This window comes from Staurois parvus, unplaced genomic scaffold (assembly GCF_062004578.1).
Source record: "Staurois parvus isolate SC_StPar_1 unplaced genomic scaffold, SC_StPar_1.0 ptg000439l, whole genome shotgun sequence".
In the NCBI taxonomy this organism is placed as follows: domain Eukaryota; kingdom Metazoa; phylum Chordata; class Amphibia; order Anura; family Ranidae; genus Staurois; species Staurois parvus.
This window is the reverse complement of record NW_028318235.1, coordinates 7,529,856-7,557,100: the sequence shown is the minus strand read 5'-3', so window position 1 is coordinate 7,557,100 and position 27,245 is coordinate 7,529,856. Positions and strand designations below refer to the sequence as shown.

Genomic DNA, 27,245 nt, shown 5'->3' with positions numbered 1-27,245 from the left:
CAAAGGAGTGGCTTCGTAAGAAACATTTCAATGTCCTGGAGTGGCCTAGCCAGTCTCCAGATCTCAACTCCATAGAAAAGCTTTGGAGGGAGTTGAAAGTCCGTGTTGCCCAGCGACAGCCCCAAAACATCACTGCTCTAGAGGAGATCTGCATGGAGGAATGGGCCAACATACCAGCAACAGTGTGTGCCAACCTTGTGAAGACTTACAGGAAACATTTGATCTCTTGTCATTGCCAACAAAGGATATATAACAAAGTATTGAGATGAACTTTTGATATTGACCAAATACTTATTTTCCACCATAATTTGCAAAGAAATTTTTCCCAAATCAGCCAATGTGATTGTCTGGATTTTTTTTCTCATTTTCTCTCTTAGTTGAGGTCTACCTATGATGCCAATTACAGGCCTCTCTCATCTTTTTAAGTGGGAGAACATGCACAATTGGTGGTTGACTAAATACTTTTTTGCCCCACTGTATAAAGAAACCAAAATAACATTTGAATGACACAGAGAAAAAGTATTGAACACTGTGACTGAAATTTATTTAATAGTCTGGATGGACTTTTGTCTTTTTTCAGCCAGACTAACTATGTAACTTCATACTAAATCCTTGGTAATGACAGCTTCGAGATGCCTCCTACAGTATATGTAGGAACTAGTTGCATGCATTGCTAAAGTGTGATTTTGGCCCTTTCTTCCACACAAACATTCTTCAAGTCTCGAAGGTTTCCTGGGCATCTTCTATGAACTCTAATTTTTAGTACTTTCCATATATTTTCTATTGGATTTAATCAGATGATTGGCTGAGCCATTCTAGCAGCTTTAATTTCTTTCTTGGCTTTTGTGTTTGGGATCATTGTCTAGCTTAAATGTTCACCTTTGTTTCATCTTCATCATCTTCATCATCCTGGTAGATGGCGGCAGATTTTTATAAAGAATGTCTTGGTACATTTTTCCATTCATCCTTTTTTCAATGATATGAAGTTTGAAAGTATAGCCCCGCACTATGATGTTCCCAACTCCAAACTTCACTGTTGGGGTGATGTGCAGTGCCATTTGACCTCCAAACATGGCATGTATTATGACATCCAAAGAGTTCAATTTTGGTTTCATCTGACCAGACTATATTCTCCCAGTATTTCACAGGTTTGTCTAAATGTTGTGCCGCAAACTTAGTTTCTTCAACATGCTTTTTTTTTCTTCAGCAATGGAGTCTTGCATGGTGAGCGTGCATACAGGCCATGGTGGTTGAGTGCATTGCTTATTTTTTTATTTTATTTTTTTTAAACAATTGTACCTGCTAATTCTAGGTCTTTCTGAAGCTCTCCACAAGTGGTCCTTGGCTCTTGGACAACTTTTTTTTATAATTTTGATAATTCTTTAACTTCTCTGTCAGAAATCTTACAAGGAGCACCTGGTCGTGGCCGGTCTACGGTGAAATGATTTTCTTTTCACTTCCTGACAATGGCTCCAGCAGTGCTCACTGGAACATTCAGAAGTTTTGAAATCCTTCTGTAACCAATGCCATCAGTAGGTTTTGCAACAATAAGGTCTTTGCTTTTACCCTTCATGAGATGTTTCTTGTGCGACACCTTGGTAATGAGACACCTTTTTATAGGCTATACGTTGACTGAACCAGCTGATATTAACTTGCACTGACAAGGGGCAGTATTGCTTTCTAATTACTGATAGATTTAAGTTGGTGTCTTGGCTTTCCATGCCTTTTTGTACCTCTTCATGTGTTCAATACTTCTTGTTTTTTTCGCGTAACTTTTTTACATTTACGTTTTTTTACACGTAACTTAATTTCTGAACGAATTTGTTTTGGTTTCTTTGTATGTATGGATTGCTTGGGTTGTTACTGACGTGAAAATTTTCATGTCAATAGAACCCTTAGAAATATATTTACCTAGAAAAATTGTGATGTGTTCAATACTCATTTTACCCCCTGTATATTTTAATGATTTCTTTGTCATGTTAAGTTGTGCCAGTGAATCCTATTTAGACTGCTACATTGATGTACACTCAGGGATGTACTTTGAGATCATATGGGTCTCTGCAGCCAGTTTCCTGTCATTGATTTGAACATGCGATCTGTGTGAATGAGGCCTTAACTGTTGGGCTGCCTATCGAATAGACCTGATGGATAGCCCAATAGCCAACTGAATAATGCACATGACAGGCTGATAATGTAGTTGATTACTGAGAGATAGCTTAGTACTGTAAACCGGAAACGGGCAGTTATTTTAGGGCACTTTTCACACAAGTGCCTGAAGGGCAGTAAAAACAGGTGACTGGGCCATGGACTTGCTGCCTCCTGGCTGCCCACCTGTATACTAGCTTTACAGCCTGACAGGGCTGTACACATGCTTGCAATACTTTACAGGTGGTGTAGCCTTTCTATCTTGGCTTGCGGTTGCGATGTGGTCCCGGAATGTAAAACTGTTGGGAGGGGTGGAGTAAAAAGGCATAATTTAATTATTACCAGGGGGAAAGGACTCTTACTGGCATTATCTTAAATTAAGAAATTTTGCAACAGATTCATAAAAGTAGTTGCCTGCAGTGAGGCATGGTGCCATATTGAAAAATAGATTTTGGGTTTATACTGTAGGTCCAGCTTAATGTTCTATCTTTGACTCACTTTTTGCACTACCTTGAAAACCTGTCAGAACATTACCTTTTTAAAAAATTCAGGGCAGTAAGTGCAGAAAACAAAGTCCTTTTTTATATGACTTGTTTTTTGAGAATTTGTGTTTTTTTTTTTTTTTTTAAAGATGTCAGTTCATTTGGTAAATAGATATTCCTGACTGCATTCTACCCCATCTGCGGACTGGACCAGTGGCCCAGTTTTACATACAAGTGCTTTCCTGTTCTCCAGCCTTAAAGAGGAAGCCAAAGCTTTTTTGGATGGATCACAGGAGTGCTCTTCATTCTCCGTTCCTACTGTCGATTGACATCACTTAGGCAGTCTACGCTGTGGAAAAATCCTGACTTTTAAAGTCCAGATCCACCCAGACTGGCAGCTGGCTTAGCCTCTCAGTGAGGTGCTGAGAGCCTAAGACAGACGTTCCCTCCACAGCGCAGAGCTCCGGTGAGCACTGGAGGGGCAGAGAGACAGCTATCTGCAAACTGAAGTCTGAGAACTGAGCAATCAGCAGTCTTTCGCTCAGTTCTCAGTCTTGGATGCAGTGGAGGACAGATGCGACATCAGACCTATGCTGCATCCACCTAGGTAAGTATAGAAAAAAATGTTTTTCCCTAGAAACCCATACGTCCCTTTTAACCATCACATATAACCCCACAAAATAAATTCTGAAAGAATAACTCAACTTTTGTTAAAAATAACATCATTCTTCCTGACGACTTGTTTGCTCAAGTTTCCATACCATTGGATGCCCCATTCCATTTAATACTTGGGAATCAAACTTAACTTGCTTCACCTTGTTCTTGGCAAACGATTGCCCTCTGTTGCGTTTTCTGACCTCCCTTATGCAATCATGGCAATACCCTTCATTTTTCTGGATAGACTGTATGCAATTACGATCCAACCCAAAGCCTTTTTTACCATTTCCGCACCTTGCCTTTATGGGTCCCTTCCTTTTTTTCTTTGCCTTTTACTGAAAAGAATCCTCTGCTTTATATGGGCTCATAAACTCCTCAGAGTTCCCAGATCTACATTTTATAAGCACAATCTACATGGCTGCCTGGGAGTTCCCAACATATCAAAGTATTATCTGGCGGCTCAGATTTCACAACGGTCTATGATCCATGCCACATATGATATCCCGCTGTGGCTGCTCTTAGAACTAACATGCTGTTGTGCCCCGATATCTGTGCAAGCCCTGCTTTGGCTTTTACATAAATTAGGCCCATCGACCTTGAGCTCCCTTATGCTCCATAGTTTGAAAACGTGGGATTCTGTTTGGTATTCAGGCAATTTTGATGTCCCCCTTTTATACCCACCTTACCAATCCCTAATAATCCTCTTTTCCTCCTGGGTCGTAAAACATTGTTTGAACATACCTGCCAGCACTCACTGGGGTTTTCTGGCCTTCTTTCGGCCCTCTATGCCTCCCTTAATAGTCGACTGACCTTAGCATCCCAGTTATGTGACAACGGGAACAAGATCTTGGTTCTTCTATTGATGGGGAGGACTGGGGTAAGGCTTGGATTATGTGGGGGGCCTCCTGCAGTGGTACTGGGTCTCTGCTCGAATTGTCCATGCCAACCCCATATGTAGTGATGGATGTTTCAGGAATTCTGGCCAGCATGGGGTTGTTTTGTACATCTGCTGGTCATGCCCACGACTGATCGGGTTTTGGTCCAGGGTTTTCAGCTTGTTAAAAACCTTATTCCATTTGACAGCCTGCATGGGTGCTAGGTTGGCTCTTACACCCAATATGGACCTCTTTGCACCTCAACAGAAATTTGCATTCATACCGATTTTATTTCTGCCATTGCCCATGCCTGGAAAACCCTGACTGTTTCCTTCCAGGGTGTGAAAACTCATATGACCGCCCTGATGATTGAGCAGATGTCCAGTATCCTGAAGGTTTTGCACTACAAGTTTCTTAAGGTTTGGGAACCTTGGATCTGTTATTCCTTCCCATCTTGGCATCCAGCTAGCTATGGCCCTCTATAATTGTTGACTGCAACAATCCCAGGTCTGTGGCACTCTCTTATCCCCTTGGGTTCCTCCCATCTCCTCCTTCTCTTCTCCTTCTCCTCTCCTTCTCTTCTCCTTCTCTTCCTTCTCTTCTCCTTCTCTTCTCCTTCTCTTCTCCTTCTCTTCTCCTTCTCTTCTCCTTCTCTTCTCCTTCTCTTCTCCTTCTCTTCTCCTTCTCTTCTCCTTCTCTTCTCCTTCTCTTCTCCTTCTCTTCTCCTTCTCTCCTCCTTCTCTTCTCCTTCTCTTCTCCTTCTCTCCTCCTTCTCTCCTCCTTCTCTCCTCCTTCTCTCCTCCTTCTCTCCTCCTTCTCTCCTCCTTCTCTCCTCCTTCTCTCCTCCTTCTCTCTGTTCTCTTCCTTCCTTCTTAGGTACAATATCTCACACAAGTGAGTACACCCCTCTTATTTTGTAAATATTTTATATCTTTTCATGTGACAACACTGACTGAAAAAATGACACTTTGCTACAATGTAAAGTAGTGAGTGTACAGCTTGTATAGCAGTGTAAATTTGCTGTCCCCTCAAAATTACTCAACACACAGCCGTTAATGTCTAAATCGCTGGCAACAAAAGTGAGTACACCCCTAAATGAAAATGGCCAAATTGGGCCCAATTAGCCATTTTCCCTCCCTGGTGTCATGTGACTTGTTAGTGTTACAAGGTCTCAGGTGTGAATGGAGACCAGGTGTGTTTAAATTCTGTGTTTATCGCTCTCTCAAACTGGTCACTGAAAGTTCAACATGGCACCTCGTAAAGCACTCTGAGGATCTGAAAAAAAGAATTGTTTATCAACATAAAGATGGCCTAGGCTATAAGAAGATTGCCAAGACTGAGCTGCAGCACTGTGGCCAAGACCATACAGCGGTTTAACAGGACAGGTTCCACTCAGAACAGGCCTCGCCATGGTCGACCAAAGAAGTTGAGGGCACGTGCTCAGCGTCCTATCCAGAGGTTGTCTTTGGGAAATAGATGTATGAGTGCTGCCAGCATTGCTACAGAGGTTGAAGGGGTGGGGGGTCAGCCTGTCAGTGCTCAGACCATAAGCCGCACACTGCATCGAATTGGCCTGCATGGCTGCCATCCCAGAAGGAAGCCTCTTCTAAAGATGATGCACAAAGCTCACAAACCGTTTGCTGAAGACAAGCAGACTAAGGACATGGATTACTGGAACCATGTCCTGTGGTCTGATGAGACCAAGATAAACTTATTTGGTTCAGATGGTGTCAAGCGTGTGTGGCGGCAACCAGGTGAGGAGTACAAAGACAAGTGTCTTGCCTACAGTCAAGCATGATGGTGGGAGTGTCATGGTCTGGGGATGCATGAGTGCTGCCAGCTCTGGGGAACTACAGTTCATTGAGGGAACCATGAATGTCAACATGTACTGTGACATACTGAAGCAGAGCATGATCCCCTCTCTTCGAAGACTGGGCCGCAGGGCCTTATAAAAAAAACATAATGACCCCAAACACACCTCCAAGACGGCCACTGCCTTGCTAAAGAAGATGATGGTAAAGGTGATGGACTGGCCAAGCATGTCTCCAGACCTAAACCCTATTGGGCATCTGTGGGACATTCTCAAACGGAAGGTGGAGGAGCGCAAGCTCTCTAACTTCCACCAGCTCCGTGATGTTGTCATGGAGGAGTGGAAGAGGACTCCATTGGCAGCCTGTGAAGCTCTGGTGATCTTCATGCCCAAGAGGGTTAAGGCAGTGCTGGAAAATGATGGCCACACAAAATATTAACACTTTGGGCCCAATTTGGACATTTTCACATAGGGCTGTAATCACTTTTGTTGCCAGTGGTTTAGACATTAATGGTTGTGTATTGAGTTATTTTGAGGGGACAGCAAATTTACACTGTTATACAAGCTGTACACTCACTACTTTACGTTGTAGCAAGGTGTCATTTCTTCAGTGGCGTCACATGAAAAGATATAAAATATTTACAAAAATGTGAGGGGTGTAATCACTTCTCTGAGATACTGTGTATATACCCTTCTGGGTGCTGTTGCTCTTTAGATCACAGCCTCACTATGATTGGGGATATGTAATGTGATCTCATTGCTGGTACTCCTACATATCCGTTTGTATTTCCTGATGTTTTTGCTTTACATGATCAGAATATGTGCCTGTTTTCTTATGTGAATGGTTAGCTCAGCCCCTGTGCTGGCGAACTGTAGGCTTGTCATGTTTCTGAAAACAAATATATTGAAACAGAAAAAAACAATCGAAACAGAGAGCAAAAAAGTGAGCGCTTTTAAATGGACAAGCAGCTGAAACACATAGGACAACCAAAAAATCCTCACATGAATATACAATATAAAGTGCAGCGCTAAAAAATTATAAATGTGACATAAAAGTATGAATATGAAAAATAAATATAAAAAAAGTCCCAATAAAGAAAGTCCCAGTAAAGGTGACTTCAGGTGGCAGTGCACACTGACCAGAGGTGCACGCAATGTGGCAAAGATGGAGTTCATCAACATGGAAAAGGGTAGATGTATTCCCTTGATCAGAGAAGATCCTCAAACCAAAGCAGCAAAGGATCCACTAAACAGCAAGGAAGAAATCACAGCTCCACCAGAGAAAGCCACCACTCCTCCACTGCACATCAACGGTATCTAGGAGGAGATACTCCCCACAAGGGATCAAGAAAAAATGCCCATAGTGAAGTACAGTTGAAACTGGTTTATTGGGGTAAGACAGGATGCATCCAATAAAATGGCAGTAAATGAAATAGCACACGGCTAGCAAAACATGAAAGCTAGCAATTAAGAAACAAACAGGACTAACCGTCCTGTCAGATGTAGTGGCCGCCGGAGCTCCACAATGCTCCCGGAAAAGACCCACTGCAGACTTAGCTTGAGGAGGTGGATTAAAGGTGGAGGCATTGCTCAAATTGGAGTAACTGTATTTAGCAGGCTCCTTACTAATAGGGTTAGTAAGAAAGTATCTTTTAATAGATAACTTTCTTGAGAACTTATGGACATCTATGAAAGCCTCAAATTTATTAAGGTGTCTTGTAGGGGCAAATTTGAGGCCTTTATCGAGTAGTTTAATCTCATCAGCAGTAAGATCAACTTTACTGAGATTAAAAATACCATTACCTTTTAAAACTTCCTCTTTTTGGGGGTGTACATGAGTTCTCCTTCCTCCTCTCTTCCCTCTTTGTTTCTTTTTGTCCCCTGACCTGTCCCTAAAAAATGCACAGGTTGGGAAACATGAGGGTAATAATTAGGAGGTCCCTGTGACATAAGGGGAACCACATTATTAGGAGGTGGATAAGGCCCACTAGGTGTTCTGGGGGGACCTGAATTCCTTGAAGTCCCTGGTTGCTGGTGATAGTTATTATTAGGATGGTAGTTCCCCTTGGGAGGTGGACCACCATAATAATTGGATTTATAGGGGCTATTATAATTTCTAGATTGGGGTTGACCTCTTAATTATAAAGGTTTCTACCCGTGCAACAAATGCATAGCTTGTAAAGTAGATGGTAATAGAAAAAGGAAAATCACTACTTTCCGTTCCAGTTCCAATAACAACACATATAATATAGACAAGTTTATATGTTGTAATAGCAAGCATGTAGTTTACCTTCTCGAATGTCCCTGCTCCAAGCAGTATGTGGGCCGTACCACGAGAAGGTTACGTGATCGGCTCAGGGAGCATATAAATAATATTAGAAAGGGCTTTAAAGATCACTCTCTCACTACATTTTAGACGCCATCATGGGAGAGATCCTTCCCTTTTGAGATTCACTGGAATTGATACTATTGTTCCACATTGGAGAGGTACTTATAAAATCCGGGCTGTTTCACAGTTAGAAACTAGATACATTTGTCAATTGGATACTCTATACCCACAGGGCCTTAACGTCGAACTTGACGTAAATTGTTTTATAGACAATAGCTGAAATAACCGTTTTCTTCACATTTTTCATTTTTATTTTTATATATTTTTTTGTGTATTTTATTGAATTTTATTTCAATAGATATCTTTGTATTTTTGAATCATATTTTTGTAATATGATTGTTATTATCACATAATTATTGCTGCGTTATATATGTACTTATTGGCCCCCCCTTTTTAATTTCATGGTTATTTATATATTACAGTTTTTATTTTTTATGCCATTACTCTCCATTATGTATGACCTTATTTTAGGTATGGAGAGATTTGCTCAATCCCTAATTGAAGTATGGTCTTCTGCTCTTCTGTTAATTCATTATGAGCATGTAGACTCTGTTTCTCTGTTGTTTTGAGCTATGACAAAATGGCGCCTTGCCATGGCGCATGCGCCTTTCGATCTGGCTTGTTTTCTTAATAATCATGATATTGTCCATGGTTCTAGTTATATCCTTTTTTTTTCTTTTCCTTTTTAAGTTTTCATTATTCATTAACATTTTCCTTTTTATGTATGACCATTTTGCATAGAGTATGTATGCCTGATTTTAATTGTTGTACCGTCTGCTGTCCCTCTGGTAGTCTATGATGGACATGCAGACCTTTTTGAGCTATGACAAAATGGCGCCTGGCTATCGCGCATGCGCCTTTTGATCTATTTAGCTCTGATCTGCACGTCGTGGCGTACACCGGTTCTTTCTCTGAAGATGTGCTTGGCACGTAACGCGTAAGGAGGAGCCTGCGCACGCCTTGACGTCACGCCGTCGGAGCATTGTAGAGCTCCGGCGGCCACTACATCTGACAGGACGGTTAGTCCTGTTTGTTTCTTAATTGCTAGCTTTCATGTTTTGCTAGCCGTGTGCTATTTCATTTACTGCCATTTTATTGGATGCATCCTGTCTTACCCCAATAAACCAGTTTCAACTGTACTTCACTATGGGCATTTTTTCTTGATCCCTTGTGGGGAGTATCTCCTCCTAGATACCGTTGATGTGCAGTGGAGGAGTGGTGGCTTTCTCTGGTGGAGCTGTGATTTCTTCCTTGCTGTTTAGTGGATCCTTTGCTGCTTTGGTTTGAGGATCTTCTCTGATCAAGGGAATACATCTACCCTTTTCCATGTTGATGACTACATCCTGAACTCCATCTTTGCCACATTGCGTGCACCTCTGGTCAGTGTGCACTGCCACCTGAAGTCACCTTTACTGGGACTTTCTTTATTGGGACTTTTTTTATATTATTTTTTTTCATATTCTTATTCATACTTTTATGTCACATTTATAATTTTTTAGCTCTGCACTTTATATTGTAGAAAAAAACAATCCCCTCTAGGTAATCTATGTATATTACAAGGATTTTACCGAACTTTTTAGTAGATTCCTCTCCTACCTGTTTCTATTCCTAACTCCTTCATGACAGGGGTAAAACGATGGCTGAATACCGCCCTACTCAAACTCACCAAGACCTGCTAACCGCCAAAGCTAATGGCCACTACTTAATCCTCCTACTCCTTGACCTCTCTGCGGCCTTCGACACAGTTGACCACCCCCTCCTCAAAAAACTATACTCCCTTGGCATCAGAGACTCCCCTCTCTCCTGGCTCTCCTATCTATCCCAGCGCTCCTTCAGTGTTACCTATAACGCTGCCACCTCCCCCTCTCTGTTGGGGTCCCCCCAAGGCTCTGTCCTCTGGCCCCTTCTCTTCTCCATCTACACCTCCTCCCTTGGCTAACTGATACACTCCCACGGCTTCAACTACCACCTCTACGCCAATGACACGCAAATTTACCTCTACCCCACTCGCCTCACCCCTTCTGTCTTTGCCCGAATCACCTGCCTACTGAACGACATATCAGTCTGGATGTCACTCCACTTCCTCAAATTAAACCTCTCCAAAACTGAGCTCCTAGTTTTCACCCCAGCCCGTGGCCCCCCAACCTCTCCATCACAACCAATAACGCCACCATCAGTCCCACCCTGCAAGCCAAAGTTCTAGGTGTCACTCTAGACTCCAACCTATCCTTCCAGCCCCATGTCCAATCGCTGGCAAATTCATGCAGGCTCCACCTCCGCAACATCTCCAAAGTACGTTCGTTCCTAACCCCAGACACTACCAAACAACTCATTCACTCCCTTATCTCACGACTCGACTACTGAAACTCGCTCACCAGCTTACCTCATCACAGACTCTCCCCGCTTCAGTCTATCCTGAACTCAGCGGCCAGACTCATCCACCTTACCAGCCGCTCCGTATCCGCCACCCCCCTCTGTCATTCCCATTGACGTACAAAGCTATTCATAATACTGCCCCAAACTACCTCACCGACCTGATATCCAATTACTACCCAACACGTACTGTTTGCTCCTTACAAGACCTCCTAATCTCCAGGTCCCTAGTCTCCTCCTCCCATGCCCGACTCCAGGACTTCTCCAGGTCTTCCCTCATTCTCTGGAACTAACTATCCCAATCCATCAGACTGTCACCTTTAGGCGCACCCTGAAAACCCATTTCTTCCGTAAGCCTACCCCGCCCTCACCTAACAGCCGATCTCCACTCCGCCTACCACTCCATCCCCCACAGCCATTTGCTCCTGTAACACTATGCCCTCCCTCCGAGATTGTAAGCTCCAAGGAGCAGGGCCCTCGAACCCCTCATGTATTGTATTTACTCATGTACTGTACCCCACTATAATGTACAGCGCTGAGCAAACATTTTGGCGCTATATAAATACTGTATAATAATACGGTTTTGCATTTTGACATGTTGGTAAAACTGTACATATCCTTGCAACTATTTAGTGTCAAGATGGCTTACACCTTGTTTTTATCAGGACAAACTGGGCTTTCATTTGGTGCTAAATGGTAATTGTCGCTTGATTTTGTGTGGGTTTTTTTATCCTACCTAAAATACAAGGACCAGCTATTTTTTTTATTTTTGCACATACTTGTTTTTGTTTATACTTTTTCTTTTAACAAGGAAAAAAATATACAAAGTATATTTTTCTCTATTCAACAGGAGAAAAGTTAAATCACAAGGGTGCGTTGTACAGTGACTGATCACTATGATAGCCAATTGAAGGCTATCGTGTGGTTAGGAACTGGGCCTCCTGGTTCCCACTTATTAGTACAGGACTCGGGCTGTTGGTGAGAACATGGCCTTTCCTGGGAGCCCACTGTGCAGTGCTCTCCCACACAAACATAAACATATATTCAGCCCCATTGATAAAGACCCACTTCTGTGCGGCCGCATATATGTGTACAGTCTGCGGGAAGAGTGTAAGTTAGGATTTTCACTGAAAGTAGAGGTGGATTATTCAAGCCTATGCTTGGCTGTGACATTGAGGGTAAGCTTAAAGTTTCCAAAGCAGTATGAATTGTGTAGTGTGACGTTATGCAGTAACCACTTAAAAATACAGGATATGAATCATCCTAAGATTACAGGTCAAAGATTTGATTTCCACTATGAATCAGCTTCCAGTAAAGTAGGCTAACATTCTTTTGAAGATTAAGCACTTGCAAAACAAAATGTTTGTCGTGTCTGGTTGTAGTATATGAAAACTATTTAGAAATGGTATCGGTTCTTTGTCAGTGGTAGCTTTCTACAAGGCAGAACAGTCTCTGGTTTACAAAGTACAGTAGAATAGTAAATTCAGTACTGTTCTGGACGATTCTTCATTGTTAAAGCAGTATATCATGAGTATCATGTTTACCAATGAAATATTAACTTTGGACAATCTAGCTATCCAATGTGTAGGATATATGATGAAAACCAAATAGATCCATGTCTACTAGTTGGGCTATATTCATAGCTTCACATACATACATCCAGATGTGGCTACTGTGGATCTATAGAAAATAAGATAATGGGGACACTGAAATTTCACATGGCAATAGCTGCAGTGGTGTCAAGTTAGAGTGTGTGTGTGTGTGTGTGTGTGTGTGTGTGTGTGTGTGTGTGTGTGTGTGTATTCTTCCTCATTCATAAAGTATTTAGACCCCCTTCAGTTTTTTCAGTTGTGTTATGTTGCAGCCTGATACTACAGTTTTTTTTGGGGGTTTTTTTTGTTTTTCTCATTAATTTTCACTCAGTACCCCATAATGACAAAGTAAAAACATATTTTTTGAAATATTTTCAACTGTATGAAAAATAAAAACTGAAATCACATTGTCAGAAGTATTTAGCCCCATTGCAACAACACTTGAAATTTAGCTCATGTGCCTCCCATTTCTCTTAATCATTGTTGAGATGTTTTTGCACCTTGATTGGAGTCAACCTGTGGTAAACTAAATTGATTGGACATGATTTGGAAAGGCACCCACCTCTCTATAAAATACCTCGCAGCTGACAATGCATACTGTATCAGATCAAAAGCCATAAGGTCAATTAAACTGCCTGCAGAGCTCAGATCCAGGATTATTGCAAAGCACAGATCTGGGAGAAAGCAAAATAACTTTTCTGCTGCATTGAAGGTTCCAAAGAGCACAATGGCTTATATAATTCTCAAGTGGAAGAAGTTTGGCACAGCCAGGACTTTTCCAAGAGCTGGTAGCCCAGCCAAACTGAGCATTCGGGGGAGAAGGGCCTTAGTAAGAGAGGTGACCAAGAACCCGATGGTCACTCTGAGCTCCAGAGATCCTGTGTGGAGATGGAACAAAGTTCCAGAAGGACAGCCATCAATGCAGCCCTCCGTATGCAAAACACATGAAAGCGTGTTTGAGCCTCCTTCAGTTGCTTTTTCTCAAACTCCAAACTGTGAGGGACAAGATTATCTGGTCTGATGAAACCAAGATTGAACTGTTTAGCCTCAGTTCTAAGTTATATCTGGAAGAAACCAGCATTGCTCATCACCTGCCCAATACCATCCCAACAGTGAAGTATGGTGGCAGCAGTATCAGCTGTGGGGTGTTTTCCAGCAGCAAGAACTGGGAGACTGGTAAGGGTTGAGAGAAAGCTGAATGGAGCAAAGTACAGGAAACCCATTCCACAACTCTCAGGACCTCAGACTGGGCCAAATGTTCCCCTTCCAACATGGCAGCGATTCTATGCACACAGCCAAGACAACACAGGAGTGGCTTAGGGACAACTCTGTGAATGTCCTAGAGTAGCCCAGCCAGAGCCCTGAACTGAACTCTATTGAACATCTCTGGAGAGACCTGCAAATGGCTGTCCAATAACAGTCCCTGTCTAATCTGAGCTTGCGAGGATTTGCAAAGAAGAATGGCAGAAATTCCCCCAATCCAAGTGTGCAAAGCTTGTCATATCATACCCAAAAATAAAGGGTCTGAATTCTTAAGTACATGTGATATTTCAGTTTTTTCTTTTAAATAATTTCAGACCTTTCTAAAATTCTCTTTTCACTTTAACTCTCATTAATCTACATTCAGTACCTCATAAACTGTTGTATCAGGCTGCAACAAAATTGAAAAAGTGAAGGGGGTCTGAATACTTTATGTGTGTGTGTGTGTGTGTGTGTGTGTGTGTGTGTGTGTGTGTGTGTGTGTGTGTGTGTGTGTGTGTGTGTGTGTGTGTGTGTGTGTGTGTGTGTGTGTTCAATTGCTAATCAGCAGCTCAATGCATTTGGGCATCTAGACATGGTGAAGATGACTTGCCAAAGTTCAAACTGAGCATCAGAATAGGGAAAAGCGTATTTAAGTGACTTTGAATGTGGCATGGTTGTTGGTACCAGAGGGGCTGCTCTGTGTATTTAAAAAAAAAAAAAAACTGCTGATCTACTGGGATTTTCACGCACAACCATCTCTAGGGAAATCGAGACTTATAAGACCAGGCAACTGTTTTTGGCTGACAGAAGTGGCACCCGGTATGGTCTTCTGCTGCTGTATCCCATTTACTTCAAGGTTCAACATGTGTGTTCAGAGATGGTATTCTGCATTGGTTGTAACGAATGGTTATTTGAGTTACTGTTCTATCATCTCGAACCAGTCTGCCCATTCTCCTCTGACATCAACAAGGCATTTTTGTCCACACAACTGCTGCTCACTGGATATTTTCTCTGGTTGTGTGTGTAAATCCCAGTAGATAAGTAGTTTTTGAAATACTAAGACTAGCCCGTCTAGCACCAACAACCATGCCATGTTCAAAGTCACTTAAATCCCCTTTCTTCCCCATTCTGATGCTCTGTTTGAACTTCAGGCCATCTTCACCAAGTCTAGAAAGTATTGACTTACTGCCATGTGATTGGCTGATTAGCAGTTTGTTTTACCAAGCAATTAAACAGGTGTACCTAATAAATTGGCTGGTGTGTGTATAATCTATATACACGTGCATATACACACACCCCTATCTCGATCGGCCATAACTTTTTTACTTTATTTCCTTGGTCAGGCGATCACCATTTTCATCCCTGCAGCATGGTCCAAGTTGGTGGTGGAGCTAAAACACAGTGCGGCACATGTCATTCATGCTATTTACATGCCCTCCCTTCTGGGCCATTCAGAGCAAAGTGCAGTGTTAGTCAGATGTATGCTGCACACCCCTAGGTGGATCAGATGCTTGACTGACTGCACTCTGCTTTGAAATGTATGGAAGGAGAAGGGAGTGTGATAGTTAAAGCTATGTCACAGGATATGGGACGCTCTGTGACTTAGCTGCCCATTCCCCGGTCTCAGTGTCTCTAGGAAATGCAATCACATGACCAAAGTAGAAAATTGTAAAAACAAAAAACAGGTAAAAGCAACTGACCTTTAAATTCATATGTAAGCATATTAGTGACTGTTGGTGTGGCCTACTTATAGGCAAAGGGGCAAATAATTTACTTTAGCAACACTTAAATGGCAAAACCTCATGATGATATGTATGTCTGTACAGCACATCTGCTGCTTAGCAAGAGGGTATTTATTCATAATAAAGACAAAAAAAGCAAGTTTTCTACAAAAGATTTGATATAATCTGACTCCAAAAAACAAATTGCAACGTTTTTAGACGCTGCAATTTTGTGGACATGGTTACCCTTTAAATATTTTGCTTATTCCTTTTTTTGCAATGTAAAAGCAGCCCTGCATGTGTACTTTGGAAATTAAATACACATTATATTTTCAGTTATTTTTGTTCATCTTCACAGAAACGACCCTCTCAAAATCCAGAGCCTATTGACCCTTCAGTTCCCAAGAAAGTCCGTATATCGCACTTTGCACACCGTTCACAACCTACTTTCAATGGAAAGTTAAATTCCTCCAATGGAAGAGATTCACCAGCTCCCCCTACGCAGCCTCCAGCATTGGAGTCGGTGATCTCCAGCTCTCAGATACAACAGTCTCATGACCCTCTTTTAGACTCCAGCACTGACACACAACAAAAAGACTGTGAAAGCCTAGATGCCTCTGAGAGGCTTGGTCATGCACCACAGACAGACTGTTCCACTGTGGCCAAACAAAACTGTAATCCCACACATGGAAAGCCTAAAAAGAAGTCTAAAAAGCACAAAGAGCGAGACCGAACCAAGGAAAAAAACTGTAGCTCTGGAAAAATCAGCGACACTCTTCAAGATGTTCTGGGTAAGTGCTGTTATCTATATTGGATATTGAATGAGTTTTTAAATAACCATTGCTCTGGGAGTGGGTTCTTCATTAGAACATGGTTAAAATGAATGTTGCTATCATGATATCACTGAACACCTCATAGGACTAACAATTGGGACCCAAGAAATAATTTATGCTGGGGAATTGGTGTTTACATTTTGCCAAGTCATTTTTGCTTTTTTTTTTAAAGCAAAAGCAGTATATTTAATGTTAAGTGCTTCATTCTGGGTAGTATCAAAGTAAGCTAAAATGCAAACAGTTTTTAGGGCTGATTCACACCACATGCAGTCCAGTGATTTTTTTTTTTTTTTTTTTTTTCTGCATCACAAATGTATGTAGGTTATATGGTTTCCGATGGCATAGTTCACACCAGTTTGGTCAGTACGCACATGTCCTTAAGGTGAAGAAAAAAAGTGGGGGATGGGGGGGAATGCAACGCATCACAGATAAGCATGCATTTCTATGGTGTGAACCCACCCCTTAGTTTTGGATAGGGTTGAGATGGATTAGAACAACTGTCAGTTTTTATTGCGGTCTGTGTCCCAGTTAGGTTGATTCACCCTCTCTATTTGTACTGTTTACCATTCTCGTTGAAAGTGAAAGTAAAAGAATCCCAAATTTGGGGTTGTCTCCAGAAAAGTAAAAGAGAGGAAATCTTCGGATGATCTGGGGGTCACCAAGAGAATCCCTTAAAGTGTTACTAAACCCAGGAACGTGCATTCACTATATCTGGTCTCCCACAGAACATGTAAGTGCAATTATTTTAGTAAATACAAACTGCTAGATTCCTTTTCTAATCATCAGTTAGAGCAGTCTTGTGACTTCTATCAGTGTCCAGCAGAGCACATGTTAACGCTTTTTCAGAGGAGTTTTTATTCTGCTCTAGGAGGATGCAGAACTCCTGATCTCTGTCTGGACAGTGCTGATTGGCCCTGCGCTGATCACATGCACTCTCCCAAAAAGAAGGGGAAAAAAAACTGCACATGCTCAGTTCAGTGTGTATTGCTAGAGTGTCTCCACATATGTCTTATCAGGAGATAAGAGGAGGGCACTGGAAGAAGGGGAGGATTAGAGAAATCAGGATCAAGCAGCATTTTTACACAATGGAAGGGATTAACCCCTTAGGTTCCACTGTGAGTATAACAAGCATGCTTTACTGCATATACAGACTGATTGTACTGTTGTGGGTTTAGTAACACTTTCATTTGCATTTGTTTTGGCTATGGGGCAGGAAGTCAAGGAAATTCTCCCCAATGGGGCACAGATGGCAAAAAATCAACGAACAGGGGTTATGACCCTCCATTACTCTATCCAAAATGGGAAAAAATAGTTTTGCCCTCTAGTTCTACTTTAACCTCTTGGCGCCGGCTGAACACAAATGTGTGGCCTCCTGGCGTCTGGGCCTAGATGCTGAGCAGCCGCACATTTGAGTTCTGTAAAAAAAAAAAAAAAAAAAACGCGCTGAGAGCGCGCGCCCTGCGTTCTCCCAGCACACACATTCGGTACTCATGGAAAGGTCCTGATCTCTTTCCATCGGGACCTTTCCCGATCATCTGACCTCCGTGACAGCGAATCACGGCGGTCACATGACCCGAAAGTCCCACCCTGCCTCCCGGCTTCTGCAACCCTTAAAAGGCCGGGAGGCGCCGGCGCCTAGGGGTTAAGGAAACCTGTGATTCCAGAAATATATATGCGGCTATTGCTGACCACCTTTTTGAAAATGCAGAAGGAAGTAAATCAGGATTGTTGACTTGACTTGCTGCACGTTTTGTTGTGGGTCACTAATTCAGTCTATTTGAGCTAGAGATCTCTAGGAAACAACATTTTCAGATCATGCATTTCTTGAAAGATTTATAGAATGGGAAACTAATTTGATTTTTAGGTGGTATGAAAGCAGTTAGGGGAAATAATGAATAATAGAGGTATGTGGGATGGATGTTTTAAAATGGTCCACCATAGGCCAGTCTCTCAGTCTTGAGGCTAGCTAACTTTTTTTTTTTCCTATGAAAAAGTCCTGAGAAAAGGTTGTTTTAATGCAAGTTCTATATAGACCTAGGACAAAAACTAAAGTAAAAAATTGGAGGGAGAGAGGGACCATAATACTTATGATCCGCTTTAAAATGGTTGTAAACCTTGAAAATGGATAAATGAACAAAGCATTTTTCTCTATAGTGTGTATGAGCCTCAGTCCAAAGCACCTAGTAAGATTTCTGCCAGCTCTCTCCTCTATCTGCAAGGGTCACTTCTGAGATGTTATACTGACACTAAAGATTCTTGGGGTGATGCCATGTTCCCTCCAGCCCACAGAAGGTGATTGACAGCTCCAGCTGTGCATGTTTCTCTGAGACTGTGTAGAGGGGTTATGCCTTTTTCCTCCATTAAGGTCTCAGGAGTGTCCATGGGATGTCATCAGTTTACGACTGTGTACAGTTTTCTATAGGTATTAATATCTTTGAATACCTACAGCTTAGAGTCTGCTAACATGTATATGATTGTCCAGCGTGCAATTACCTTTTGAGTGGCTAGAACTATGATAGGTTTTGAGAACTATGAAGAATGTCTGCTTTAAAATAAGTATATCCAGTGTCCATACATGACAAAAAAATGTATTGGGGCAAACCGTTTTGCCTACTTTCAGCAAGCATTTTTGTACTGGTGGAGCAGTTTTTAAATTGAGTACCTTATAAGCAGAATGATGGACCTTTTTATGATTGCCATAGGCAAGCTGTACAATAAAATAAGAACCCTGGGTTAGAATGGGAAAGAATAAGATTAAAAACAGAACCACCATTACACATGGTCAAAGCCTCTAGTCTCTCCAGTCAAAGAGCATTTTGGTATCGATTGAGAATCACAGGAATTCAGATACAGTCAGCTTAAAATGCTGCAAACAGGAGGATGGCCCCTGCTGCTCTTAACATGCCTCAGTGTTTTGGTAATGTCTTAGGAGATTTGGACACCTTCTCATGAAATCTGCAAGGATGGCTCTATTGCCCCTTTGAAAGAAGGGGCATACCTGACATCTGTAGAAATCTAAGTTGCCATTTTATTTATTTCAGGTACTTGTATAGTGCTGTAAGTTTACGCAGCACTTTTACATACATTCTGTACATTTACATCAGTCCCTAAACCTCAAGGGGCATGTACAATCTAATGTCTCCAACTTACATTCACACATGCACATACTAGGGCCAATTTAGACAGGCTCCAATTAACCTACCAGCATGTCTTTGGAGTGTGGGAGAAAACCAGAGTACCGGTACTGTATATTCCCATTTATCCACTTCATCAGCATTTTCTGCACTTTTGCAGTGAGACTGTTTTTAGTTAATTGCACTGCCTTTTGGCTTAGCCTCTGCTCCCAGAATATTCACAAAGCTCTCACCAAGGATCTCTTCTTACCCTCCTCAGGGCTCCTAGGTCACATTATCTAGACTATCTTCTCCTGAAGGACGACGACTCCCTCCAGTCATCTTCATACATTCACAGAACAATTCAGATACTCCAGGTTTTTTGGATGGTGGATCAGCTTCCAAAAATTTGCTCTCCAGTCTTCTCTTTGCCTGGTATACTTGGGTTCTTGGACACATCCGAAGCAAGGGTTTTCCTTCCAAAAAAACCAAAATGCTTGCACTCCGTGCTCATGCTTGTGAAGTGAGGTCAGAGATATATCTCAGTGAGATTCTCCATGAAATTTCTAAGCCTTCTATCCTCCTTTTGAGACTGTTCCACTCTCCCAGTTTCATTCAAGACCTCTTCTGCACAGAATCTTATTGACCTGTCCATATTTCTCTCCAACCAAGCAAGGAATTCCATAGCTGCTTGGATTTTCAGCCTAACCTTGAAGCATAGGTTCACCTTTTGGCAAAAAATAATAAATGTACATTTTTTTGCAGGTAAAAAAAGTGCATTTATTATTATTGCTGGAGCATGTAAAGCATTGTACTAGCGATCAGCAGATCACTGGTGTCATGCAGGTCTCCTGCAGACCTGTCAGTAGATCTGCTTGACAGTACAGGATGTACGGACAAGCAGATATACTGACCGGAAGAATCGGCCAACTGCCAACGGTGCTCCACAGTGCCGTGGTAGTTCTTTGAGAACTACCAGCTAACAGCCACAAAGGCTGTCAGGACTTGTAGTTCATTCACAGAACTCTCTGAATGAATGGCTCGGCCATGTGGGCAGATCCCCACACGGCATTGCAGTTTTTAAAGTGACAGCTTGTATGGGAAACTTCTTCCTGTACTGCTGTCACAGGGAGTGGGGAGGAATTGGAATTGGGCAGCGGTTGCAGCAGTGGGAACTGGAAGGTTCTCAAAGGTGTAGTTATCCTTGAACAATGGGAAAGTCCTTTTCTTTTAACTGGAAAGTGATAGATCTCCAGTCCTTCAGGCTGTGGAGAACAATTCCAGCCTGTCACTGTCCAGGGAACATGGTAATTGGTGGAAGCCAAGCTTCTACATCAACATCCTGATGATCGGAGAAATAGGGATGCCTCCTAAACACTGGACCCCACTTCTGCAAGGACACTCAAGTCAGGGTGCAATCGGACTGTGGCCTATATCAACCATCTAGAGGGGCACAAGGAGTAATGCAGCCTTTAAAAGGAGCAAGCCATCATGTCATCTCGTGGACACTTGATGTCCCAGGGGTCTCTGCTGTCCACATGCCAGGAGTGGACAACTGGAAGGGCTGATTACCCCAGCCATCACCGCCTGGACCATGGTGAATGGGTTCTTCACCCTAACATCAACCTGATATGTGGGGGACCCTAGACGTAAATATCCTGCCCTCCAGATTCAATAACACTACCTCTGTTTTGTGGTTCGGAACAAGGATCCTCTAGCACTGGCATTGGAAGTCTTGATAATCCCCTGGTCTCAGTTCTGGCTCATCCAAGTTTGAAATCTACTCCATGAATTTGCTCCACAAAACCAAGTAAGGGATTCTAATTGCTCCAAACTGGCCCTGGAGAAACAGTGCACAGACATACTCTGTCTACTAGGAGACAACCCTTAGCCTCTTCCTAACAGGCCAGACCTGCTGTCTAATGGTATTCCATTCGGCTTCTGGTACTAGTTTAACATGTGGTCTTTCATTCCTATCTTGCTAAAAGTAAGGAAAGCTCAGAAAGATCTGTGATCATGCTCAGAGATTTTTTGCCTCACTGTTAATTATGTCAAAATTCGATTTAGTTTTAATCAGTCTTTGATCAAAATGTCACTCTGGATTTAGTCGACTAAAATCACCAGTACATTGTAGTCGACTATTCTGTATCATAAACAAACCAATGTTGTTTGAAAAAAAGGTGCAACTTTACAGTGTTTCATTTTTTTTTATATATTTTAAACTCTATTGGCTGTAATGCCATTGTACATATTACCTGATTATAAAAACTTTACCAGTTCTCTGTTAATAAGGAAAACCAGTATCCAGTAACTTCTTTATAAATAAAAAAAACAAGTTTTCTAAACAAAAATACTGCTTTTTAACCACGGTTAATTTTTACGTCAAATTTTAATTTTAGTCAGTCTTTTGTCTAAAATGCCATTTTAGTTTTAGTCGTATTTTAGTCATCTGAATTAAAGCTTTATATTAGTTTTATTTTGATTTATTTGTTTTCACTGAAACATGCTGCCTACAGAAAATATTTTCATCAACAAAATTAACACTGGTGAACACAGGCACATAATTCTCAGAGATTACTCTTGCCTGGCATTCTGGCCTTCCTACATTTTGGACTTGACCAGAATTTGACCTTAAGCACTTTGAAGGGACAATTATTTTGCCTTCATTCTTTTTCAGATATCTCTGCCCTCTTTCCCTTGTCAAAATCCTTTTTTTCAGGCTATATCTCTAATATGGCCCCCACTTACAGCACCCCTTGCTTCCTTGGGACCTCAAATTTGTTCTCGCTGCACTGCAGAAACCACTCTTTTGAACCCCTCAGGGATATCCCCTTGGATGATCTCACCTGCAAAGTGGCTGTTTTGTTTATCTTCTCTTTTCAGACATGTCTCTGAACTGTCCGCTCTCGTCTTTGTGAAGAATTAGGAATGGTTCCTTACAAGGTATTCCTTCGCTGAAGACTATCTTTTCTTCCGAAGATATCAGTCTTTCACCTTTTGTCCGCTGCTCCAAAAATAAATTGCTCTTTCTTGCATGGATGTAGTCTGCGCCATCAGTGTCTACCTCAAAGCAACAGCTTCTATCAGCTCATCGCCAAAGCTTACACTCTGGAAGGACAAAACTCCATTTTTAACTTGCCTACACCAGCAGGTCGATGGGTGTTTCCTGAGCATTCTGGCACCAATCCTCTATAGGCTTGTAGCTTTGTAAGGCTATAGCATGGGTCTCTGTTCATACCTTTTCAAAGTTTTACCAGGTTGACATCCAGTCTTGTGTTGATGCAGCTTTCAGCTACAAGGTTCTTCCAGCAGAAATCTGAAAGTGGATCTGACCCTTGTTGGGCCTGTTGTCAGTTTCTGTTTGCTTAGTTGTTGCCCATGCTTCTCATTCATTAATAGGGGGACATACTCTGCTTGTGTACTGTACAATTTAAAATAATGCATTTTGACTTGCCTATATATTCCAGATCTTTCAGTACAGGGCACAGACCATTCTCCCTTCCATACTTCCATTCTCGCCAAGACATTGCCGCACCTTTTTTGAGGAAGAGTTGGGAGTCCTTTCCTGACTTCTGTTGAATGACTGAGTGCTACTGTAAGGACAATGTGTTGGAATCTATAACTCCTCATCTGGTAGTCTCTGCACCATATGGAAAGGTTCACGCACCTAGGTGCTCTTCATTTTCTGCATGGCAAGCAGATTCAATCGTTGGAGGGTTTTGTACCCGCCTGGACTGTCAACAGGCGCAAGACCCTTGTGCAGGTACACTCCAGTTGGGGAATAAGGTGTCAGGGGGACTTTGCTGTGACCTGATTGTCTGGACATAGGTCCTCCTGTGGCTGCTCTGCAGCCTTGTGGAGAATTCTCCCTGATGGCTTAACTTATTTAGGTAAATGTGCTTGGCAGTGTAGCTAGGTTTCCTGCTCCTCATTCCATGGCTGCAGACGCTTTGTTGGACTGGGACAGGTCAGAAGATTGCATAGAACCATGTTCTGTGCTCAAGGTTAGGTAGGTCTTGTGAAGTTTTTCTGTCGGACCCGAAGATCCCTACAGGTGCTTAGTGGATGGCATATTTTCCCCTTCAGCCTGGCTTACTTTGTGGGATTGTACCCCTGAGTTCTCTACCGGTTTCAGGGGTCACTTCACAACCCTTCTTATGCTGTGATGATTCTCACATTCTTTGATTATCTTGTTGGTGAGATTGGTTGTCTGGCTAGGCCAGGGGTCTGCAACCTTTAAGACATAAAGAGCCACTTGGACCCGTTTCCGAGAGGGAAAAAAAGACTGGGAGCCGCAAAACCATTGCAACATTTAAAACAAATCCGACACTGCATATATTGCAAAAAGCGCTCTGGTCATGAAGGGGGTTTAAGGGCCCAGTAAGCAAAGGGTTAATCGGGGCCACAGTGTATCGTCATAATCACAATCATAGCCTTAGGTCAGTGGTGGGCAACCTTTTTTTTCAACTGAGCCAAATCTCGCCAAAACCACGATTGAAATTTTATTTTGAGAGCCACATTTTTAAAACTGAAAATTCATCCCCCATATAGTAATTCATCCCCCATATTAAGTCCCCAAGTCCCCCCTGTGTCAATTCACTTACCTTTGCTCCACGCGTTCCTCTCGCCGCGTTCCCGCGCCGTTCCGGTGTAGCATGAAAATCTGTCTCCTATGAGGATCTGTCCCCCTCGACGTATCTGCACATGTGCCAGTTTCAGGCATTAGCAGCCGATCGGCGATCTCCGGCACATGCGCAGATACGTCGAGGGGGACAGATCCTCATAGACAGATTTTCATGCTACACCGGTCTTCAGGGCGGACTGTGAGAGGAGCCTAGCGGGAGCCTAGCTCCGCGGGCCGGATTAAAAGGTCCTCCGGGCCGTAGTTTGCCCATTGCTGCCCTATTGCCTGTCACCTGGTGGGCAGTGTGCTCCGGAGCCGCAGCCAAGGTGAAAAAGAGCCGCGGGTTTCCGACACCCAGGCTAGGCAATCCCCTTCTTAGTATGGAACTTGTTTTTCCCTGATTACTAAGTGTTGGGGGTGTGTAATGCTTGAGCATTCCTGTATTTACCAGCTGGTGTTTTTCTCTACCGACTTGGGATTTTCCTGAGGTTCCTTTTTGGAATTGTTTTTTCTGCGGTTTATCCCAGTGTTATACCATATCTGGACCATATCATGTTGTTGAACTTCTTTTTCAGGTTGTTATATTTTTCCCACCTGTGTTGATGAAGCTGGGATTATAGCCTCTTGTAAGTTCTGTCTCCTTAGGGTGAAGTCATTCTCCACTGTTGGTGCTCACCTCTTTCATGGTCTTGTGCAACATCCCACTACCCCTTCCACAGCCCCACATCAAATGGTATAAGGGGCCGATATATGCTGTGCCAGCGATCCCAAGCTGGGCCAATCACAGCCCAGCTGTGTCATGTGATTAGCCGTGGCCAAATCACAGCTAAGCTCAAAAAAAAAAGCCCTGAATGAATCTGTCATTCAGGTAAATGCTTGCTTATAGCAAAGTAATTCTTTGCTATAAGCAAATTTGTGTAAAAAAAAAAAGAAAAAAAAAATACTGATCACTTCCCCAAAGTAGTACAATGTTACTATGGTAACATTGTACTACTTCGGTCATAGAGATATATGAAAAAAAATCTTAAAAGAAAAAATTTAATAAATTAAAAATAATAAAAATTAAAACAATTTTTTTTTTTTTCATACTGTCACCAGTCGGTGTCCCCGATCACCGCCATGCCAGTTATGACACTGCACTGGTGACAGTATGTTAAAAAAAAAAATAGTGAAAATATTTTTTTTCATTTTTTTTAATTTTCCGAAAAATTCTGACAAAAAAAATACAACTTCAAAAAACTCGCCATTCCTCTTATGAAGTACGTCGGACTGTCTACTTTGCAAAAAGGGGTCATTTGGAGGCTATCTTTACTGTTCTGTTATTCTTGGACCTCAAGAAATTAGATTGGCTGTCAGTACTTCAGGATTGATCAATATTCAGATATATACCATAGTTTGTGAACTCTATAACTTTCCTAAAAACTACAAAATACATCCTAATTTGGGTTATTTTCACCAAAGACATGTAGCAGAATACATCTCGGCCTAAATTTATGAAGAACAATTATTTATTTGTAAACTTTTATAACAGAAACAAAGAAAATGTTTTTTTTTTTTTTTTTTTTTTCTTTCAAAAGTTTAGCAAATAAAAACCCCAGTGGTGATTAAATACCACCAAAAGAAAGCTCTAGTTGTGTGAAGAAAATAAAATTTTATTTGGGTACAATGTTGTATGACCGCGCAATTGTCATTCAAAGTGTGACAGCGCTGAAACCTGAAAAATGGCCTGGGCATGAAGGGGGTAAAAGTGCACGGTATGGAAATGGTTAATAAAGCAGTCGGGGAGTGTAATTTCTCTACAATGTTACCTTGAAAAACAAATCTAAATTGATGTTCAGAAGCAAGCAAATGTATGAGTAAAGCTAAACTTTCAAATTATACTTTAAATCTAAACTCTGGGCAGAAGTCTTATAATATATGTGAACAGGTGCTTCTTTACTTTTTTTTTTTTTTTTTAAATAATTTGTTGGTCTTACAGTGCACAGTCCTGAGTGTCAGAAATCCAGGTGCCTTTTTCAGTGAAAAGCCCTCTGTCCCCCACATATCCTGGTCACAAGTCCAGTCCCAACTGTAGTTTTTTTTATAAAGGCAGCGGAGATGTAATCACGTTTCTGCAGTGGGTGGACCCAGGAATTTGACTCGCTGTGCTGTGTACATAGTTACATGGTTAGTCTGGCTAAAAAAAGATAAGTCCATCCAGTTAAACCAAAAAAAAAGTTAAAACCCTATACCCACAGTTGATCCAGAGGAAGGCAAAAAAACCAGCAAAGCATGATCCAATTTGCTCCTGCAGGGGAATGAATTATTTCCTGATCCCCCAAAAGGCAATCAGATATTCCCTGGATCAACTTGACCTATAAATGTTAGCATTCAGTTATATTCTGTGTATCCAAGAAATAATCCAGGCCTTTTTTAAAGCAATCCACTGAGCTGGCCAGAACCAACTCTTGAGGGAGTCTATTCCACATTTTCACAGCTCTCACTGTGAAGAAACCTTTCTGTGTTTGGAGATTACATTTCTTTTCCTCCAGATGTAAAGAGTGCACCCTTGTCCACTGTGATGACCTCAGGGTGAATAACTCTACAGAGTTCACTATATGAACCACTGATGTATTTATAAAGGTTGAGCATATCGCCCTTTTTTGTATTTCAATTGTTTTTATTTAATAACAACCCAGGAGCAACAAATCACACCCACACAGGGGCTATCAATTGCACATATAAGGTAGAAAATTAAAGAAATCCGTGTGAGCATATCGCCCTTTTAATCTCCTTCTCAAGACAGAATAAATTCAGTTCCTCTAATCTTTCCTCATAGCTGAGCTCCTCTGTGCCTCTTATCAGTTTGGTTGCCCTGCTCTGTAATTTCTCCAGTTCTCCAATGTTAATTGGTGCCCAAAATTGAACTGCATATTCCACATAGGTCTTATAATGATTTGTACAGGGGTACTATATCTCTGGAATCTATACCTCTTTTAATACAAGAGTATTTTGTTTGCTTTAGAAACTGCAGCTTGGCATTTCATTCCGTTATTAAGCTTACAGTGAAGGAAATAAGTATTTGATCCCCTGCTGATTTTAAATGTTTGCCCACTCACAAAGAAATGATCAGTCTAAAAATCGAATGGCAGGTGTATTGTAACACAGAGACAGAATAGCAACAAAAAATTCAAAAGAAATGCATGTCTAACAAATGTATGCACTGATTTGCATGTTCATGAGGGAAATAAGTATTTGATCTGCTATCATTCAGCAGGATTTCTGGCTACCAGGTGTCTTTCATACAGGTAACAAGCTGAGACTAGAAGCAGTCTTTTAAATGGAGTGCTGCTAATCTCATTTTGTAACCTGTATAAAAGACACCTGTCCACAGGAGCAATCAAACAATC

General features: G+C 41.8%; 1 protein-coding gene across 3 annotated transcripts in view; it reads left to right on the top strand.

Annotated features, from left to right (window-relative positions):
• ELL (elongation factor for RNA polymerase II) overlaps positions 1 to 27,245 on the top strand; it is a 156,448-nt gene that overhangs the window by 103,791 nt on the left and 25,412 nt on the right. For all 3 annotated transcript variants that reach the window (XM_089687910.1, XM_089687909.1, XM_089687911.1), the window contains one exon: positions 15,645 to 16,077. In XM_089687910.1, the coding sequence (XP_089544036.1) occupies positions 15,645 to 16,077 (433 nt within the window). The remainder of the gene's footprint in view (positions 1 to 15,644; positions 16,078 to 27,245) is intronic.